This window comes from Blennius ocellaris (assembly GCF_963422515.1).
Source record: "Blennius ocellaris genome assembly, chromosome: 7".
Classification (NCBI taxonomy): domain Eukaryota; kingdom Metazoa; phylum Chordata; class Actinopteri; order Blenniiformes; family Blenniidae; genus Blennius; species Blennius ocellaris.
In genome coordinates, this window is record NC_137656.1 from 7,741,036 (window position 1) to 7,756,517 (window position 15,482).

The 15,482-nt window shown below is 39.8% G+C and overlaps 1 protein-coding gene across 1 annotated transcript; it reads left to right on the forward strand.

The window, feature by feature from the left end:
* The first annotated feature begins 322 nt into the window (after window positions 1–322).
* Window positions 323–14,437, forward strand: hspb8 (heat shock protein b8). The gene is made up of 3 exons (XM_080499648.1): window positions 323–1,025; window positions 5,104–5,167; window positions 11,795–14,437. Exons 1-3 carry the CDS (start codon window positions 599–601, stop codon window positions 11,967–11,969), a joined length of 666 nt encoding a protein of 221 aa, XP_080355774.1. The 5' UTR covers window positions 323–598; the 3' UTR covers window positions 11,970–14,437.
* Window positions 14,438–15,482: the final 1,045 nt, after the last annotated feature.

Consider the following 15,482-nt stretch of genomic DNA (forward strand, 5'->3'; position numbering starts at 1 on the left):
GGACTGACATGCGGACACTGCTGCTAAGTTTGGTCAAAGGGAGGCTGGTCTCTGCGCCTCCACTGCAAAAAATACACGCATCAGAAACTCCCTAAAGTTTCTAGATAATGCTGTTTTTGTAAATTAATTCTATCAATTTGTTTAGTCCGTTTAGAACAAGCTCTTGTTTGTGTATATGTGTCTTTTCTGGGATTATTTGAAGCCGTGTTGTTGATGTCGGCTTTAACTTTTTGCAGCGGGGGGATTCTGTGGATCCTCCCAGCACTTTCCAGACACTTGTGTTGCAGACTCCCGTCTGGGAATTCCAGCCCAGTATAAAACCCACAGCCAGAAGAAGTCAGTCCACTTGGAGAAGTGAGAAACTCGGAGTCTGCTTTTTTGGAGTTTCTTTGCTGGATCAACAGGTGAATTTGTTGCGTAACGGTGATGCGCGTAATCCCCAAAATATTTGTTTTTCCCACCAAGCGATAAGTGTTTTGCGTTTGTTTTTTTTGTTTTTTTTGTTTTTTTTTTACCGGAGAATCCATTTTTTTTCGGGTTGTTTATAAGAAGACGTAGGTTTTGTCAACTTTAAAAAAAACAAAAAACTTTGTTGGACATGGCAGAGGGAGACTTTTACACCATGGGGAACCGGCAGCGGTTTCCCAGAGACCCATTTGGAGAATCTCCGTTCAGGGATCAGTCTCCGTTCAGGGATCAGCTGGCGTCGCGGTTCATGGAGGATGACTTTGGGATGCCTCCGTTCCCCGAAGACCTGTCCATGGACTGGCCCGGGTGGGCACGGCCGGGCCGGCTAAGCACGCGCCTCAGCTCCTCGCCATTCGGCGGCGCTTTACGCACAGGCTTCCCGGCGCGTCAGTCCACGGGAGGCCCCGCGCTGTACTCCAGCCGGTACGGCGATTCCTCCCCCCGGAGCTCCCCCACCACCACCGGGGGGGAGCCCTGGAAAGTGTGCGTTAACGTCCACAGCTTTAAACCAGAGGAGTTACACGTCAAGACCAGAGAAGGATTTGTAGAAGTGTCAGGTGAGTTGGAGTGGCGTCAAAAAGTTCATGTCACTTCGTAATCCAACAACGTAATGACTCTATAATCTCTCATAATCTATGACAAAATGTATACAATACTATGCAATAGGTATGGTAACAGTTCAAGTGTGTCCTTGATTTAAAATGAAAATTGGCAAAAAAAATGATTATATTGGTACTGGGGTTAAAAAGAGTTCAACCGAACACATTGTTGATGATAACCCAGGTTGAATCATGGATTCATGTAATGATTTTTATTTAGAAAAGTGGGAAATAACAAGTCATGTTATTGAGTTAAAATGAACAAAAATGTCTAAAAACTGTCATGTGACCTTGACTGACTGCCTGGAACAGTTGTGTAACATATCTACATTACATTTCTTCTGAATAGCCTTGCATGTATTATGTAACATGTATCACAAGTTAGCATCTCATGTCATTAAAATCATCTAAAATGATAAAAGAGGTTTCTATAATTATCTAAAATGATAAAAGAGGTTTCTATATGTTTGGGATTATACCAATGTTCCTTATAACCTCCTGGCATAATAATACGTATAAAGTTTCATTTTCAAGCCAATAACCCAGTTATTTCCGTAATCATGTGATGTAATTAACATCTAGCCTTCAATAAATAGTATAATATACTTGTGAAAAACACAGAGTATCTGTTAACAGCTCATACAGGCCATGACCTCAGTGTTTATAGAAAACCATCAGCAGATATAAAGCAAATTCTTTACTGCAATTATTATAATATCTGTTTCACTTTAGTTGATCCTGGGAGATATAGCTGAAAAGAAGGCAACGGTAAGGAATTCTAGTCACCGAAACAATATTATAAAAATTCGGAGGTCACAAAAAGTTTTTTGTGACCTTGTATCTGACTATGGGAAAGCTTGGCTATGCTTCAGCATTCAGTACATTTCTATTTATACTGAGTATTTCATAGTCCCAATCCACAATCCCAAACAACAGCTGAGCATCATATAAATAGGTGCAAACAAAACAACAGCCATCCATGTTCAGTAAGGCAAGGTTTCATGTAAGGCAGTAAGGTTCATGTTCACAAAGACACCATTTAAGAAAATCAAAGGCATTTTAATGAAACAAGCCTTAAACACCTCAGTCAAAGAAGAACTCGCTTCAAACTCGCCAAGACCTATCGGTTCTGGCAGAATGACTGAAGCTGTGTAATGAAAACAGTCTCTCCCGTGGCAGAGCATGATCTCAGCATTAATGAGTGTTGATATGGAGGAGTGGGGCAGATTCTGGAGGACTGGGACTTGAAAGTTGGCAGGCAGATCTTAGCTTAGACACCTGTTTCAGATTCTTGGAGAATCACTCCTGCGGCCACTCATGAGCTGAATTTAGATTTAAGGCAAAGGCCCGTGACAACAGTGTCTGTTTACACTCAGACAAGCTGCTCGCTGCCTCTGAACACCAGAGAGAACCTTCTGGAAATGGGACCTCACGTCTCGTGCGAGTTTGGTCCGTTGGCGTCACGTTGCAGCTCAGACTCTGGTTGGAGCAGTAAGTCGTAGAAGCTGCTTCCTCGAGTTGATACATCAAAAGACGGGTGAATACCAGGGATAGCCGAGGCCAAGGGGGGCGCAGAGGACAGCAGGCCTCTGGGCTCTGAGTTTTTTATAAACACATTGTTGGTATGCCAGTTGGGTCATTCAATCAGCGCCATGTTGGGCCTGCCTGCCTCACTGACTCAGGCTGCTTCTAAAAGTGTAAAGGACTGTAAAACAAGCATGTCAGAAGTGTCTGCTACATGAATGAACAGACCTCCAACACAGACTCGGGGCCCCTGTGGGCAAAAGCTCACTGAAAGGAGGTCAATATTGGCTGGAAGCTGTTAATGGTTGAACACAAAGTTACTCAGTAGTGAGGATCATCTGCATTTTGACTGTGGACTCTCTGCATGGTTGCATTTTTTTTAGAATGTCTTCCCTCCTCCAGGCTGACCTTGACGGTGCTGTCCGTTACGTCAAAACAAGCCAGACAGAAAAAAAGAACTTATATTGGGCCAAGGCAAACAGGAAATAGGAAGATTGTAAGATGTAAGACTCCAAAACTAACAGTAAGAAAACAGGTTGATGTTTTGTCCACGTATGGTTGTGCAGCATTTCAGTATTGTATTGTATTTAATTTTTTTTAATAAGTGAAGATAGTCTTAGAATTGTGGTACTTGAACAACATGCTGTGGCCAAGGTGTCTTTTTTTAGGTTTTAAAGATTGTATTATTGTGAAATGATGCAATTATTCAGTCGTTTTACAATATAATCACATTGACCATACTGAGCATGGGCCAAAAATCTAATTCAGTACATATCGTTAAAAAGCATCTGACATCATGTAGACAATGATTATAGTTAATGTGCAGAAACCAAGTAAAACAGGCACACTAAAACTAGGCTTCAGGTAGTGAGTTAAGATTCCTTAAAAATAGACCAAAATGAACCAACCGTCAGTTTTCAAGGGTACGTGTTGACCCTTTAAAATTGATTCCACACTTTTTGTTGGCACTTTGAAAGTTGCACTGTTAAAAGTTATTGCTGATTTTAGTGCAATAACATCTACAACTTTTATACGCCCCACAAATATTAACTGTGCAAAATAAACAAATACAAAAAAAAAGAGGTTTGTGTTGAATGCCTGGGTCATAAAAATACCAGCTTTGTTGTCGGGGTGAGCTTCGTCCGGTCGTGACTGAGTCATTTCTGTTACTAAATGTGACCAAATCAAAACTCTACACAGCAGCAAACAGTCATTTTGCAAGAAGCTGCAGTTCCCTCAGTGGGATCTTGAGGTCAAACACTGATCAAACAGATGATTTTGGGGGGCAGTGACTTTTAGCAGGTAAATCTCACTGCAGTAAATTATAGTTTGGAAGAGCGAAAGGCAAGGGACTTTGGCTCGTCACTCAAACGGAGATCATCAGAAGCAGCACTAAACAACAAATTGATTAATTTATGTTCTATTGTTGAACTTCAATATCTGGATACGCAACGCGCATTCCTCTGTGATCTGAATGTATGTTAAACTGAATGTACACTGTGTTACACTCATGGAATTTTCCATTAAAGTTGAAGTACAAGTGGAGCCACCGCCCTGTTGGGACTGTAACCAAACCATCGTCATCCATTAACTGTGTTCTAGAGATAATCAGGGGACCAGTTTCACTCCTGAAAACATTACAGGTTTCCTATTAATGGTATAACTTCACTGCTGATCGTAACTCGCTCAGATCCAGAGAGTCAATGTGTGTTAACATTGTCTGGTAGAATCTAGAACATTAAGGTGGCAGGAGTGTCACTCTGGGGAGGGTATAGGGTAGCACATAGTTGAGCCTGGAAAGCACAAGGAGGTCGCAAGGTGGGGGAGGTCAAGTCGCTGCTGGCAGCGCTGACATTTAGCAGTCCAGGAGCAGCTGCTCGGAAGTCCGACAGGCGAGACTGCCCAGAGGTGGGAGAAGGTGGAGGATGGGTGGACCTTCCAGGACTGGATGTTCTCTCCGGCTTCTGACCAAAAGTGTTTTCGTGTGCCAGAGAATCATTCTTGAAGGGGAAAAAAAAAGATACATTATTCCTGCATGTTTTTGCTGCCGTCCACCCTGCAGCTCCCAAAGCGGACAGGGATTGAGCCATGGAAAACCTTTTGTGCCAAGTGAAATGTGTTTCATGCTCAGCTGCATCAACACCCCTTTTTATTTACACCCATAGTAACACAGAGTGATTCGTGACCTCATTCGTGCAATACCACTCCTGTGTTGGTGAGTTGCTGTAGCACACAGCCTGTCTGAGTTTTAGCACTATGCTGATAGTTGGTAGTTTTGCACAGATTTTTGACAATTGCTGACACTCAATGTTCTTTTCATTTATAGAGGACATACGTGACACTAAAATGAGTCTCTGTGAAATCTTAATTCAATTGAAATCTCTGCAGCATTATAATACATGTATGTTTTAAAAATATGGATTATTTTGGGGCATTTGCACTGCAACTAAGCTTCATCATCTCTTGATTCATGTAAAATGACACAATTCGTTCTTTTTTTTCCGACTAACAGGGAAACATGAAGAGAAGCAAGAAGAAGGAGGCATAGTGACAAAGAATTTCACAAAGAAGATACAGTGAGTACGCTTTGTTGCAAAAACCACAGTCATGTTCACTGTGATAGTAATTTATCATAATACTATTATCAGATAGATTAATTGTTGTGTTTACAGGGCAGTCAGAGTTACTATACGTATCGTGATTCTGTATTGCCGCTCTAAAACGGCTTTTGAGTAGGAGAACAAACACCTAAGTTTAGTGTTTGCTGATGACATTTGTTTATTTTAACAGAGGGTTTTACTGTAAACAAGTGTCATGACATTACAAATGTAGTTAGTGTGTCAAGCACCAAAGGGGAGAAGTTTAACTGAACTTCTGACACAAAAAGCACTTCTCTGAACTGTTTGCACTCTTTTTGGGTTCTTGTTGGAGCTGAGTGTGCACTGAACCGGTCACTAATCCATTGCAGGACAAACACAAAGAGACAATTTACAGTTATCTAATAGCCTCAGATGCATGTTTTATAATCTTGGGAGGAAAACGACACCAAAAAGAAAGACCTGGATGTTAGGAAGTGATGGTGCGAACCACTTCACCACTGTGTGGTCTCTTCCACTGGATGTATTTTCAACTTAATGATTGTCTATTAGTCTGCTTCAATGTAGAATTAAGGTCAAGTGGGATTAACAGTTATTATCGAAATTTGTCTGGGACGTTCATCATCACAGTGTGTTTAAGGTGACTGTGTAACCTGCAATACACTATGTGGCACATCTGAGATCTGACAACAAATGACAAGCATTTTTCCAAAATACTTCTCACAGTGACATTTAAAGTTGAATAAAATGGATCGGTTTTAGTTGAGTAAAGAAGCAAAACACCAGAACTCTAATTCTGAAAGTAAAGACACTGTTAGCTTGGAGAACATATCCTCAGAGCAGGTTCCACGGAAGAGGAGCCTCGTGAATATCAACTCCCTCAGCTATTCCAGTTCTGTGAAAGCAAGTTAACTCCAGTAAGCCACAACTCGGAGAACAAAGAGTTCAGCCCGGGATAGTACGCCATCATGAGGTCTTTAAACAAAGTCGGAGCTCAGCCATGAAGAGTTTTGCTTTCTCACAGCGAGCCACTATAAACATAAAGAGGTTTAGATGATGGAAAGATGGAGAATTGTCTCCAACAGCTCTTTAGCCTCATTTAACTACGTGCTAGCAACTGGACGAGACATATACTGTACATGACTTTCACATGTGTAAACTTTTGTCCTCTTACTTTTTGGCATCTACAAGATTCTGCTACGTGCCACCAGAAGCTATCCCCCTCCCAATAATAGTACCCCTGACTAAACAGGAGTTTATGTCACTCTAATCCAGCAAACTATGTCACAGTGTTTATGTAGGCATTTAACAAACAGGAGGGCATATAGACTGACATATAATCGCTCAATGGGAGGGATACACAATTGCATAAACCCAAGTATTTGTATGAACTTAGAACAGCTGCTCTGCTGCTGCTAGGATTACTATTCATGTTCAGGGTATTTTGACAACTTATAGGCCCTGTTTGCACGTTCAAGTGAAAATGCTAAACTTTTGTTACTTTTTGGTGTCTGTTTTCACAACATTGATGCTCTGAACAACTGAAAACACAACTTTTTTGACAAGGACTCACAAGGTGGACTCTATCACTGTGTAAATATGGGGAAATGCAACTTTTTGAAAATGATTCAACTCCAACAGTAGAAAACACAACCTTTCACAAACGCTGCTTCTGCACATGTGCAAGAAGATAGACAATACCAACAATGGTGGCCTCCACTGTGGCGTGACTTCCAGTCCATATTCTCTTGGGACTTTTATAGTTGAGAGTCACCATAATAACAATCCAACTTAATCGTTTGTCCATACGAATGTCTGTGGACTCATCATTGTTAATGTTTATAGCATGTTATTCTCTGTGCACACGTGTCTGTGGTTTCATTACAAAAACAAACAATGTATTCGTGACCTGGTTTCACTTCTGCACTTATATTGCTCAGCACCAGATTGAGGGTCACATTAAATGTCTCCCGTCAAAACTCTGACTGCGCTACATAAATGAATCGGGATCATCTCCGAGGGAGTGTTTTTCCAAGCCAAAGCGGTGACACGGAGGTTTCCACAATCTGCATTTCCATGTGCCTTTGTCCAATTAATTGGGCAGCAGGCAGACTTCGGATGTTCGCTGTAATCACTGGCGCGAGTCGCCGGGGCGTCAGTCCTGCTCTGCTGCTGTCCTATTGGCTAATTAGCTAACAGGTGCCCTGGCCTTGCACCATTCGTATCACAATCATTTTAATTGCCTTCAGATCAGGTCTGTGCTGCTTACAGTAGCTAATCAAACCCTGAAGTCAGGGACAGTCTGAATAAATAGGAAGAGGGGGTGGAAGTGGTCGTGGTAGCAGGTCATATATAAATAACTGCCCTCGATACACATATCCACTGGTTATATGAGCGAGTGAGAGTTAACATGGTAAGCACTTTACTTTTTGCATGGGTGGTAAGGTTGAGGATGTCGTTTTAGACAACTCTGTGTTGTTTGCGGCCTCTTTTTGCATGAGATTGCAAAAAAACTCTGCTTGTGCATCACATTGTGAAAAGGAAAATTAAGTGCATCAACAAAACACCAGTGTGAAACGCAGATCAAGACCTGCAGCAGGCAACAAGTGAAACCGGATCCATAGGTGTCTTCACTGCTCCAGAAGTAGTTTGCAGCTAGATGAGCTGATTTTGAAGTGTAATCATTATCAGACCTGAACTGATTTTTAGTTCATTAGACGATCTCTTATTGGTTTTAGCAGCTATAATAACAACAATAATAATAATAATAATGCTGATTAAAAACATGCACAGTATGACTTCTAAGTCTTTCATTGCTGCATAAATGCAGATCAATCTATGTGTCGCCCCATGAGAACACAAAACTTTGTGAACTTGTCTCTTCTAAGTATTTTTTGATATTTGTGTTATCTGGGGCTCAACAAAAGAAAAGAATGTGTGTACTGAGTAGAAATTGCTGCTTAAACTACTGGCCTATCCTTTCACATTTATATGATCTCTCTGTATCTCTGAATGCTAATATTAACTTGCTATTAGCGTCAGTTCTGACCTCTGGATCAATTTAGTCACTGCTAAAATTACACCACATCCCTCTTACATCTGTAAGTTTATACGTTTTCTAGATATAAAACAGTGCTCCGACAGGACAAAACACTGTAGACAAACTGTTATGGATTTATTTATTGAGTCTGATCATCCACCCCTTAACTATTTACCTCCTACTTACTCAAAATACAAACAGTCCTGAAGTATAATTTCACTTTATAAAAAAAAAAAACTACTTTATAAAATGTTAGATGCTTCAAGCGTTAGAAATAAATGCAGAAAGTTTAAGACAATGGAAAGTGCATGATCGCACATTGGCCTGTTTTTACCTCTCACTTTTTGTGAGAAATATGTTAGTTATGAACAACAAAAACAACTAAAATCCGCTGGTGTTAATTCATTGCCGAGGGTAAAGGTTGTTATGGAAGCTCAGGTCACGCAGCTCAGATACCACACACGTTTTATTTGTTTGTATTTAAAAGCTCCAGTGGTTTGTGAGTCTGAAATCCCTTGTTCTCCCTCTTTACTCTACCCCCATGAGACACGATACTAAAGTCTGAGTGTGTGGGAAGGAGCGTAGAGTTTATATGTTCCTCACACACACATACACAAACTTCACATACACGCTATGTCCGGTCTCGCTTGTCTTGTCTCTCTGCCTCGGGAAAAGCATACTGGACAGTTTTTTGGCAGCTGCACAAAATCAATGCCTGAGATAAACTGGACACTTGCCAAAGTTAAATAAACTCCCCGAGCTGGACAGATGAAGTTTCTGCCAGAGTCCCACATAATGGGCCGGCTGAGTGATCTGACTTTTGGTAGAAACCAGCAACTTTGCATCGCGGCGAGTGATTCCTCCACACAAATATTTTTCTGGCTCACGGTAATTTTAATCACAGAGTGATTAAAATCACAAGCGTTCTCGTTATCAGATCCGTCAAGGTTCATGCCCACAACATGTTAAATAATTAACTAATTTGAATGTTGCTTGATTGTTGCTTAAATGATTTGATGGGAAAACACACAAGATTCGAGCTAGATAAGTTATTCAAGTAACTGTAGTTACCAATAAAGTGATAAAAGAAATCCCCCCCAAAAAATGTGTGTTACTATAGCAACTTGTAAGCTAAAGGCACATAGCACTTTTTGTTGTTTATTTTTTAATTCTAAAGACATTTAGACACTGTTTCCACAATTTTCAAGTGAAAACAGAAAATGATTCTTGGAGCCACTAAGAATGCAACTTTTTGAAAATGCTGTGACCCCATCTTCGTGGAAACTTTATGAAAACATCCCAAATTGGTTGCTGTTGAAACAAGACAAAGTGCAGCTTTTTCTGGAACACTGCGACTGTGGATGTGCACCCTGACCTTAGTAAATATTTCTTCTGCACATGCTCAAAAAAACCCAACAGTGTCAAACTTGTCGCCTGGCACGTCAACAACATCAATTTCAGCATTTCATCCATTTCCATGTAAATGGCCATTGCTCTCAAAACGTCGGCGTGTTTAATGTAAAACTTTTCTAAATCAAAAATGTGAAACAATGCATTTTTCTCTTAAAACATTGGCATGGAAACAGGGTCTTTGTGCCCAAACCACATTATAGCTATATCCAAACATCTTAGTATTCAACTGGATGACGGTGGTCCAGTCCATTTGATGCTGGAACTCTCAAACATTCACTTTTAAAAGTTCCCTTAAACACTGTGGGAGTGATCAGATCTGCCTATTGCCCATAAATTGTACTAATACTAATAGACTGTCAATGATACATCAGATCATTTGAAATTTGTGTAAAATATATATTTTAGATTTAAAAAATCATGTTTTAAATGTGTGTTTGTATTAAATCAAACATTTTTCAGCAACAGTAACACCACAAAAATGCAAAGTCACTTTTCATGCACTTTCCTTGCGGTTTTCAGTAAGCATTAGGGCTGTACTATACATCACAAATGTATCGTTAAACAACATTCGCATGTGCAATATGCATATCATAAATGCTTTCAAAAAGTAGACGTTAGTGTCTGAAGTCACAAACTGTGTGACAAAAAGGAAGACACCGTAAATCAAGCTCTTTAGATGTTGTTTCGCCACTACGCTGCAGGTTTGTCTGTTGTTTCGCTGGAAATGATTCACCTATCAAATACATAATATTTACATTTTTTTCCCCCATTTTTTTTAGAATGGTATGCGGTTATGTCATGAGCATTAGAGGGTTGAATGCATGTGTGACTCACGACAGCTATTCAGACCAGAAGACCTATGTTTTCCCGTGTATCTGATTCCACATCCCCCTTCGCCTTCAGTTTTGTATCCTCCAACCGGTTTTTCTACAATAGATTTTCTATTGGCCCACTTTTAGACGATGCTTGTATTTCTCTTACATCAATTCCCTTATTAGACTGAATGTCTTTCTTTCACCCACTGAACCCCCTGCCACTGTTTCCAATTTGATTTACCTTGTAAAGGCGTTTCTCATCCGAATGATCTTGAGTCTGAAAATAAAGTTGAAGTCGACCTTTAAACCTCGTTTACGAACCGTACGTGACATTGACACACAAATAGCCCTGACGCGACCCCTCTGTCTGCTCCGGTGAGGCACTCCGGTCTGTTCTGACTTAGATTTCACAAAGCAGCGAGGAGCCAGTGGAAGGTCTTTGCTAATTAAATGGAGGAGTCAAAGTCTCCTCCTCCGAACACTCCAGCCTGCTGTTTATATTCACTCCCAAGTACACTCGGCTGGTCGCACAGAAAACCTACAGTGGCCATATTTGGGCATGCTGTTGGAGGAAGGTGTGTGTGTGTGTGTGTGTGTGTGTGTGTGTGTGTGTGTGTGTGTGTGTGTGTGTGTGTGTGTGTGTGTGTGTGTGTGTGTGTGTGTGTGTGTGTGTGTGTGTGTGTGTGTGTGTGTGTGTGTGTGTGTGTGTGTGTTTTCCATCAGCAGCTGAGTTTGAAGGCAATTATCCCAGTATTCTGAAGAAAATGTGTTTTCATTGTGAGATGTGTCAAAACATAAACTGTGCAGGAAAAATATTAATAATTGTTTGTGTGTCAGATGAGAGCTGCAGATTAGCAGAGTATACACTGGTTGAACTGCACAGGTGTTCAACTTCTGCAGGCGCACAGGTGGAGGGAAATCAGCCTTCAATTTAAAATAAATAAATAAATAAAGGTACACCTGGGCTGACTGGGGTTTTTTTTTTCCACTTTCTCGCTTGTTTGTTGTAGAGTTGGAGGATTTTTAAAATATGGTTTTCACTTTTTTTGAATATAAAATAGGCAGCGTGAGAGACTTTTTTTGCCTGAGTCAAAGGGCAATGGAAAAATTCGTAACTGTTATTGACAAAGCGTCAATGCAGAAATTGCAACATTTAACCATCTGTGCACAGCATCTCAGATGGTAAAGAGTGTCACCGGATTTGGCCTGACCTTGATTGAGGACCTGTTTCTTCAGGCTGCTTCTCCTCATTTCATCCCTCCCACACAAGTAAACTTCTCCCACTTTATCTGCGTTGAAACATTCAGACGGACTCTTCTTCCTCTTGTGTCTCATCAGGATCCCCGTAGACGTGGACCCTCTGACAGTCTTCGCGTCGTTGTCCCCTGAAGGAGTCCTCATCATCGAAGCTCGCCAGACGCCTCCGTATTACCTCTTCAGCAGCGAGGGATCTCCAAGCGGAGAACTGCAGGAGGTGGAGGCCTCCAAACCCCAGGAGGCCGCGGTGGTCTGAGCCCACCGCCCTGATTCCGTTTGATATAAATTGCGTGGCCTTCAGCTTCATGCAGAGAAAGCTGTAATTGGGAGTTTATTTTGGTCTAAATATATCTCTTTAGGAACTGAAAAAGTAAAAAAAAAAAAAAAAAAAACATTTAAGTTTGCCAAGATAAATTCAGTCTCTCAACTGGATTTCAGTACACTGTATTAAATATGATTAGCAGTTGTATGGCAATCATTCATTTTGTTCCAGATAATAATTTATTCTTTTATGAATATACATTGAAAATCTAAAGATTATGAAAGATTCTAAAATTTAACACATAAGTTATAATAGTAATCAGAGAAAAAATGTAGTGCGTGAGGCATTTGTGCCAAAAAGCAAAAGTTTTATCAAGTTTCTCTTGACATTTTAATTATTGATCGTATAAGACTTTACAGACTGTTAACGGCTATTAACATAACACATATTGGAGGTATTTGTTATAAATGCTCCTGTTTTGGATGTGGAAACAGTACATCAACTCTGGGAAAATAGTTCAAATGCACTTTAAGGTCAGAACAAATATTGATTCATTTTCTATTATATTAGTTGGTCAAATATTTTGAACACGTCCAAAAATAAAAATAAACGGAAAAAAAATGTAATTCCACCAAAAAATTCGACCTAGATTTGTTACACCTTCCTGTGTTTATTTATTGATCCATACATATATAGTGACTAGAGTCATGTGTGACTATATATGTATATATAGAACACAATTCCACCAGAAGCAAATTCCTAAAACGTCCATAAATGCACTGAAAACAGGACAACATGTTGTCCAATTCAGACTTTATGTTCAATTTGATGAACTATAACCCCTTCACACATATGGTCATAATAACATAGATTTTTTATTATTATTATTATTATTATTGCAAATGCTGTAAAAATGAGCATATAATCCAACTTCTTTAAAATATTTAACTTAAATGAGCAGTTTTTACTATTCATTGTAAAGTAGAGTATGTCATATGTTAGCTGCATTGAAACACAATGTGAAATAACCAATAGATGCCAACACAACAGCAATGACGTATATTTCATAATTATTACTGTGGCTGTAATAAATCCAGAGGTTAGCCCGCAAACTAAAATTATGTTGTACCATTTCACTCCACAAGGTGGTGTATTGAGTAATATTAGCAATGTGTGTGTGCTGAAGGCCCCATTGACATGACATTTGAAGTAAAAATGCATCGTTTTGCACTTTCATAACACCACACACATGCTCGTAGAGAAACATTAACAATGGTGAGTACACAGACATTCGTATGGACAGACAACCAAGGCAATCTCCTCACATCTGTGCAGAACAAGTATTCACTATGGCTGTGGTGTACATGCACAGTAGCAGGGTGTATTAGATATAGTCAGAGCATTTTCAAAAAGTTATGTTTTCACTGGCTCCGAGCATAAATTCTTCGTTTTATTAACGTGGATATATTGTCATGTGAAAAGGGCCTGAAGCAACAAATGAGGAACAAAATCAACATTGGCAGATGAGAGCAATGTCAGCCCATCTGAGCACCCTCTCAAAACCACTTAATGTACATAAGGAGTCTCATTTAGACTTAATATATTTTGTCTGATCACCACCTTGTTTCAGGGCTAAGAAGGTACACTCACATTATAAAATAAAGAAGTGAAGCCCCAAACATACAAATAAAAGCTGCTTAATCTGCGCCCACCTTGTTGAATCTACTTATCATTTCAAGGCAGCCTCGTTCCCTTCGCAAAAGAGCTTCCTTGTGCTTCTTTCAGTAGCTGTTGAGTAACCATATTTAATATCTCTGACCTTAAATCTGTTTGTATCTCTGTTCTCATGAGTTATGAATTATAACCTACTTATGTGCCGCTTACATATGCAGACTAGGGGAAGTGGCTGCCAACGTATGTGCAGCTTGATGCGTTACAAATTGTATCCCTGCCAATAATCGGTGCACTAATATACCCAAATTAATAAGATTTGTATTAGCATAAAGCACATTCAGTGGAGGAGTCTTTACAGTGTGGTTAGAGATTATTTCTTATTTATTTGAGTGCCTTGACATCCTGAAATAACGACTTACCTTTCCTGATACTTAAATCCAAAAATATTATATCCAAATGTATTTTGAGCTCACAAACGGCTTCAGTGGAGCAGCTATGTGCATTAATACTGTTTCCTGCCAAAGAGTATTGTAAATATACAGTAATATGTTCTGATTAATCATGAATATTCATCTGAAGTGTTCCACATTTTGCGATATGGGTTTGCATTTTATTTTCTGTTTTCTATTGGAGCTTTAAGGAAGATCGCTATGTGAATGATATTTTTCTTTCCTGCCTTCTTTTTTTTTTCTGTTGATGTCTTTGTATCGACTGATGCAATAAAACAAAAAAACAAAAAACAAAAAAACAAAAAAACCTGAGGAAACAAAAATGTCCAGCCAATCTCAGTGTGTCTTAACGTCTGTGTCTTTTCATTGAGAGCCATGCCACTTATGGGGCCCGGCTCCGGGGACGCGGAGAGCCCGTGGTGTTATTGTTGGATAACAGAAGGAATTGGCCAGCAGATTAGCGGAGGGCTTAGTGTGCCGGGCGAGATTGGCACTGCTGTGTCCTGCAGAATGGACCAAACCTACCGAGGCAGCCCTGCCAAAGCTTTTGAATGTGTATGTAGAGGAAAAGAAAGAAAGGAAAAATTAAAATGGGGGCAGTTCCATTGCATGTTGTGTGATGCAAAATAATGTAATCTTCTCAGTGTGTTGGAATCAAGAGGGATGATCTGTTTGTATTGGGGAGGGGGGGGAAAGTTTGCAAACTGACGTTACATTGTGGGAGCAACATAAAAGGGTTTTTACAGTTTGGCATTTATTTTTGCTTCTGCTTTCTTTAAATCCAAATGAACATTCAAGTATTTATGATTAATATAAGGTCATATGGGTGGACCTCTGGAGACGCTTGCTTTAATCATAAACACATGACTCGCATAAGTGCAATCATTTATCACTCAAAAACATTTGAGAACTTACAACTAGCCAAAACTCTATTTAAAACATCCGATTAGATTAGATAAAGCTCACTTTGGACAAATTCCCTCTGTGAAATGAAAGATTTCAGCATCCTTGGTGTATTGATTGAATTCAGTTTAATTTATATAGTGCCAATTACAACATAGCAATATAATGGTGATTTTATAAAACAAAAACCAAACCCAACAATCTCAAAAAGGCAGGCACAGATGATGGTGTCAAGAAAAAACTGTTTTACCAAGAAGAAACCTGAAGAACCCGGTTCAGAGTATAGGACAGAGAATAGCTAGCAAACAAACAATTGGATAGGGGATTCACATGCTGTAGTCATGATGTGAGCACAGAACAAAAACTCCCACCAGTGTCTCTGTCAAGGAAGGTCCAGACAATACTGGAAGGAACAGAAACAGCTCCAACTCAGAATTGAGTTCAAATCTATTTCAAAAAGAAATGTAGGCCGACAATACAA